We start from the raw sequence: 6,985 nt of genomic DNA, 5'->3' as shown, positions 1-6,985 counted from the left end.
CGAGTGTCTAATTGTTCATTTATTAACTTATAATTACTTATAATAAAGGTACATTTTTTAAATAATAACATTTATATATACAGAAGTGTATGTACAAGAAATATAAGCGTACTTAAATGTACTAAAGGGTAAGAAAACACGGTGAATACAAAAAAGTTGAAACTTTTTTTGTTATTAAAACTGGGAACTCGACGGCTTACCTGATGGAAAGTAGTTAACACTGTCTACGTATATTGGTGATAGTAAAGAAATATTTTTAATATAAAAAATGCGTTGACTCCTTCTCCTGGGCTTCCCTGGCTATTTCTCTTTTAATCTAGAACACAGCAGACCTGCTTTGCGGCGGAAGTAAATTGAACGGTGGTATCTACCTAGGCGGGTTTTACACAGAGAACTCTACCACTAAGAACTGCTAAGCAAATTGTGATAATTATGGAAAACATTTTAAAAAATTTAAGATAGGTGCGGAGGAACTATCCCGCCAATACGGTGGCTTTTGAACAGAGTGACCTGGCGAAGCATAGTCCAGCCCTTTCCGTCGAACTTAAAAATCAGCAATGTTCAAGAAGAAATTCTACACATCGATATTTCGGGAAATAAAGGATGTAAAACCCAAACTACTGCAAAGTTAGTGATGATGTCAAGATTAGTAAAAAAAATACTAATGATCTTCATAACTTATTTTTTTGCGACTGACAAAATATGAATAGACTCGAAGGCGCTTGGTACATCAATAACTAATTTTTTATAAGTTAGTTTTTACACCTTTTCCTCCTTTTTTTATATATCAAGTGACGGGACGAACCAGTCGTGCGTTTGATAGTGAGCTACACGCCTTCTCCGAAATATCGTCATTTTCGAAAACCATTCATGAACTTCAGAAATTGAAACACAGCGAATGAGTTTCGGAATATATATAGATTTTTGCTTATGAGTCTGAACTTCAGGCTGATTTTCAATTTGGCGTTATCTACCCACGAGATCGTCAGAAGATACGAGTCGTAAGAATTGAGGAACACGACTAAGGGGGGATTTATTACGTTTTATCTAACGGCCTCGACGATCCAACGGTTCGCACTGTGGGCACTTCTTGAGAATTCGCCAGGTTCAGGGAATTCTCCAGTGTGAGAGCCGATAATTCGCAAGATAGTCAGTCTTGTTATTATATTACGTCATAAGTAAAATTAACTCCAAAAGCATACCTTTACCTTTAATAAAATTGTACCTTTTTTGCATCACCCTGTATAGAATACAAAAATGTAATAATTCCAAAGTGACTAGGATTTGTTTGAGAGTTTTTGGAACTGATATTCTTTCTTTAGTTCTTTCAAGTTTTCTTCTAAAATCGCCACCTGCGAACAAAACAATGACACGTTGAAATGCTTACCGCGAATAAACCCACAAGGAAAATATATTTCGTTCGAAAATTAAGTCTTTTGTAATATTTATTTGACCGGTAACATATTCTATCTTTATCGAGGTATTACCCGACAGGAATTACCCATTTGACTCACCAAGTATTTGATTTAGGGAATCACACACAAGTGTGTGAAGCGTCGATAACGACGCGAAATTGGCTTTTGCCGACAAAAATTCATGAACGCATAGCGCGAATTCATGATTACGCCTTGTTTTGGGTTAGTATGGAATGAATACTGATAAGAAAGAACCTCTTCAATTTAAAATTGATTTCGGTCCGTACTTTAAAAAAAACATTTAATCATAGTATAATTCGACAAGTATAGTAACTCCATTCATAGGCCGCAACGCGGCTTACGCACACATTCGCATAATAATAAAAGGCGCGTGTGACGACCAGCGCTGTGCAACGCGAAATTATGCGGCAAATGTGTGCAAATGCATTCAAACATGTTTTTTTTTTTTTTTATAACATCAAGTGACGGGACGAACAAGTCGTGCGTCTGATCATAAGCTACACGCCTGTCCATAACAGTTACAGTGCCACTCAGAGCTTTAAATTGCAAAGATCTGAGGGGCACTACCACTGCGCCCGTCACCCTGAGACATAAGTTGGCAAGTCCCATGTGCCCCTAATTTACTTCTATGGCGAAAATTAATATTATACAATACAAACTACATTTAAGTATAATTTGCTATACCCCGCCAGGGTCCATGTGAAATGGAAAACAACTCTAATTTGTTGATGACGTACATTTATTTATCACCACAATTATTATGCGCTAGTAGACTCAATTAAAATCTATAAAAACCACACGTCCTCCAAAAACTGATATGCCCAACTAGTGGTCGAAAAGGCTCGAGCCTTTTAGCCCTTTTTTAAGACTCGCCGCTTTATAGCGATGGCTAGAAGGCTAAAAAGCTAAATAACTCTCAAGCCCTCGAGGCTAATTGTATTTATGGCTTTTGCTAGCCGTCAAAAAGGCTCAAGCCTTGTAGCCCTAAATTTAAAGCTTGCGAGTCTTTTTTAAAGGCGGACTCACAAAACAGTAGTTCTAAAATGGCTCACTAAAAAAGGGCTTGAGGCTTTTTTTAGGCCTAGGCTTTTTTAAAGCCTTTTTAGAATAGTGGCGTCGTGGCGTAGTGGTTAGTAATCCTGACTGCCAATCCAGAGGTCGTGGGTTCGATTCCCACCGAGGACAAATGTTTGTGTAATAAACATGATAATTTGTTCTGTGTCTATAAATGTATATGTTTGTTTATCGGTTGTCTAGTATCCATAACACAAGCTTTAGTTTGCTTACTTTGGGACTAGATAGCGTTGTATGCATATGTAGTGACATATTTATTATTATCCATTTATTATTATTAATATTGTAGCCATCACTATAAAGCGGTGAGTCTTAAAAAAAGGCTAAAAAGCTCGAGCCTTTTTGACCGCTAACGCCAGTCTTCTAAAAAGGCTTTAAAAAAAGCCTCGGCCTAAAAAAGCCTCAAACCCTTTTATAGTGAGCAATTTTAGAACTACTGATTTGTGAGTCCGCCTTTAAAAATGGCTCGCAAGCTTTAAATTTAGTTCTAAAAGGCTCGAGCCTTTTCGAACTCTTTTGTGAGTCCGCCTTTAAAAAAGACTCGCAAACTTTAAATTTAGGGCTAAAAGGCTCGAGCCTTTTCGACCACCATGCCCAACCGATCAGCCCCACTCTCATAATTCAATAGGGATTTAAACCGCGGCGGGAAAATAACACGAACCGATGTTGCCATTTTGTATATCGAAATTATATCTACACTCATAGAAAAATATAGAATACTGACATTCGGCCACCCGGTAACGTGCAGCCTCCCGACAAACACACCCAATATAGTTTCAACTTTATCCACTATAATACATTCATGACATTCTGTAATATTTATTAATACAAAGATCGAACACAGGAAAAATTCGCTTCGATCTGGCCGGATTCGAACCGACGACGTCTTTTAGCAAACCGTGACACGCTATGCCAACTAAGCCACGAAACGAACCAGCGGGCCTTACGAATTGTTCTGTGTGCTTGTTGTCGGATCTTTATATTTGGTTCTATCGTCGTCGTTGAGTCGTCGCCTAAGTGTTCGATCTTTGTATTAATAATTATAACAAAGTAATATTACAAAAAAATAATTGAATACCAATTCAATACAAATTTAATTCTGTAATATGTTAACACAATATTCTAGATTTTTATTGAATTGATATTTAAATATTTTTTGTGAAATTACTCCACTAGTTTGCTATAATTATTAATACAAAGATAGAACACTCAGAAAAAATTCCTTCGATCCGGTCGGATCCGAACCGACGTATTCTCGCATACCGTGCCACATGCTATACCAACAGAGCCACGGAACGAACCAACAGACCTCACGAATTTTTCTATGTGCTTACGTCGTGTCTTTGTATTTGGTGTTTCAACGACTTTTTAGTCGTAGCGCCATCTATGAGAAATCTATGAAATATTTATCACCCAGTTAGTACCTTTACAGCTACCAGTCCTGGCGAGAGATGTCGCTATTCACTGTATTTTAAATTTTTATTGAATTGATATTCGATTATTTTTTGTGAAATTACTCCACTACACACATCAAAAGTGTCTAGGGATCAAGTACGTTTAAGAGTATTGCTGCAATTAGGGTTAATTATATTAACTTTTTTGTATCGCTATTGATACTTTTTAGTGAGTTTTAACATTTAAATAAGGAATATTGTTTAAAATTCGATAATAAGAAGAAAATCGATTGTCAATGTGGTTTTGTATAAAAATGAGTTATAGCGTTTTGACAAAATCATTACAATATCTGCATCGGAACCGAAACAATTTACATTATTATGGAGAGACGACATCATTTAACACGAGAAGTGATGATGCGAGCCGTCGGAATGTTGGAAGCTGGTTCCAGGCAACGTGCTGTGGCTTTCACTCTTAACACTACACAGAGCGTCATAAGTCGCCTCTGGACGCGCTATCGCATGACGGGCAGCGTGACCGAGCGACATGGAGGACGATCTCGCATCACGACTCGCAGACAGGACCGGTATATCCAAAATACTGCTCGACGGAATCGTACCATGACCGCCATGATGTTGGTTACGAGGCTCCACAGCTCCTCGGGCTTGCTAATAAGCGATCAAACCATCCGAAATCGTTTACGTGAAGTGGGTCTGCGATCCCGAAGGCCGCTCAGAGTTCCACCTATTGCACCCTGCAATCGCAGGACCCGTTTACGATGGGCTCGCGAACACAGAAACTGGGAGGAAGAAGACTGGCGCTATGTGTGCTTTTCGGATGAATTCCGCTTCGGTATGAGACCGGATACAAGACGTACTCGAGTTTGGAGAACATCTGGACGTCATGAACGTTTGAGATATTGTCAGGAAGTTCATCCATATGGTGGGGGAACAATAATGATATGGGCCGGTATTTGGATCGGCGGAAGAACCGATCTCATTTGGATCAGGGGTAACCTCAATGCTCAAGTTTACGCAGAGAGGATTGTTTCAGATGTTATCATCCCTTTGCGAGGCCAGTTGGGTGATTCATTTCAACTAATGCATGACAACGCACGTCCACACACGGCTAGAGTCGTAACAGGCATTCTTGCCGAAGCTCCTATCAACGTTCTGCCGTGGCCTGCTCAATCGCCAGACCTCAATCCAATTGAGCACGCATGGGATATGCTTCAAAGAAGAGCTGTGCCGAGTATGCATACCGTACATACTCTACAACAATATTTTGACTTGTTACAAAACACATGGGCGGCCATTCCTCAAAGTGATTTTGATGAACTCATCTTAAGCATGCCAAATCGCTGTAATTGTGTGATTCGTGTTAATGGTGAAAATACAGATTATTAATTTTCTTATCTTTACAATAAAAATGAGCAAAATCATCATTTTCGCCATTTTTTTGTCATTTAATTGACGCCGTTAATTTGAGTTTTTTCCCACAATTTGCAAAAACGTCAATTTCAGTTTATTTTAATTAAATATAGGGGTAAGCGGTTAAATAAAACATAAGCATTAAAGTAAGAAGTCGTCCTGGAAGACTGGATTTGGTAAATATTGCTTAAATAATGTTTATTTCAAAAATATTCACTTGATCCCTAGACACTTTTGATGTGTGTAGTTTGTTATAATTATTAATACAAAGTTCGATCACTCAGAAATAATTCCTACGATCCGGTCGGATTCGAACCGACGTCTTTTTGCATACCGTGCCAGACGCTATACCAACTAAGCCACGGAACGAACCAACGGACGTCACGAATTTTTCTATGTGCTTCGGTCGCGTCTTTGATTTGGTTTTTCAACGACTTTTTAGTCGTCGTTAGTATAGCGTCTGGCACGGTATGCAAGAAGACGTCGGTTCGAATCCAACCGGATCGAAGGAATTTTTTCTGAGTGTTCGATCTTTGTATTAATAATTATAACAATATTCTAAGTTATTTTTAGCATTTATGAAATTAACAAGTGATTATTTATTAATAAATTACACTTTTACTTTCTAAATTCATAAAAATAATAACAAATTGACTTTGAACTGACAACCAGTACTATCTCAATTTTGACAACTTTACAGATAAAGAAAAAATCATTTATATAGCATCTGGTTTATTAAATAAAAGTATGTAGTGTACATACATACATCAGTGCGTAATAAAAATATCTAAAAACCACGAATTTTTATTTGATAAACCAGATACTATATAAATGACACAAACAATTTTTTTCATCCTGTTAAGTTGTCAAAAGATAGTACCAATTGCCAGTTCACAGTCGAAATATAAAAACCTGATATATGCAATCTGAATGTCAGGATTCTATATTTTTCTTTCGGTTCAGATATAATATAATAATTACTTTAAATATAATTTAATAACTGTCTCTGTGGCCGAACGGTTACTATTGTTAAATATTGACTGCCACGCAGAGGTCCCAAGTTCGATTCTCGGGCCGGGAGAAATATTTTTATGGCGTACATTTATGTGAGTTTGGGTGTAATTTATGGTTGTATATGTGCGTGTCCATGGCATCTGCGACACAATGTTTCTCTAGTGCGAGGCTCTGTTAAGTGTGTGCGTGTGTGTGCATTAAATTTGGATATATAAAATGGCAACATCGGTATCGCGTTATTTTCCCGCAGTTTAAATCCCAGTAGGGTAGTAGTAGGTGTGTGATGTGTGAGTGGCCGAATGTCAGTATTCTATATTTTTCTATGAGTGTAGATATAATTTCGATATACAATATGGCAACATCGGTTCGTGTTATTTCCCCGCCGCGGTTTAAATCCCTATTGAATTAATAAGAGTGAGGCTAATCGGTTGGGCTTATCAGTTTTTGGAGGACGTGTGGTAGACTTGACTTTAATTGAGTGTAACTAGCTCATAATATTTGTGACAATAGATAAATGTACGTCATGCTATTAACAAATGAGAGTTGTTTTTCATTTCATTTGCGATGCTATTATTTACTTGTAACATCTGTATATACCATAGTTGCAATAAATTATATTCTATTTATACAAACCGC

General features: G+C 37.6%; 1 protein-coding gene across 1 annotated transcript in view; it reads right to left on the bottom strand.

Moving 5' to 3' along the window:
* Nucleotides 1-1,277: 1,277 nt before the first annotated feature.
* LOC113237621 (rabenosyn-5-like) overlaps nt 1,278-6,985 on the bottom strand; it is a 22,994-nt gene continuing 17,286 nt past the window's right edge. Inside the window, exon 5 of the mRNA XM_026474227.1 lies at nt 1,278-1,352. Coding sequence (XP_026330012.1) covers nt 1,278-1,352 — 75 coding nt within the window. The remainder of the gene's footprint in view (nt 1,353-6,985) is intronic.

Source organism: Hyposmocoma kahamanoa, unplaced genomic scaffold (assembly GCF_003589595.1).
Source record: "Hyposmocoma kahamanoa isolate Upper Pololo Valley unplaced genomic scaffold, ASM358959v1 93, whole genome shotgun sequence".
NCBI lineage: Eukaryota > Metazoa > Arthropoda > Insecta > Lepidoptera > Cosmopterigidae > Hyposmocoma > Hyposmocoma kahamanoa.
Note: the sequence above shows the minus strand (reverse complement) of the source record. Positions and strands in the feature narration are given on the sequence as shown.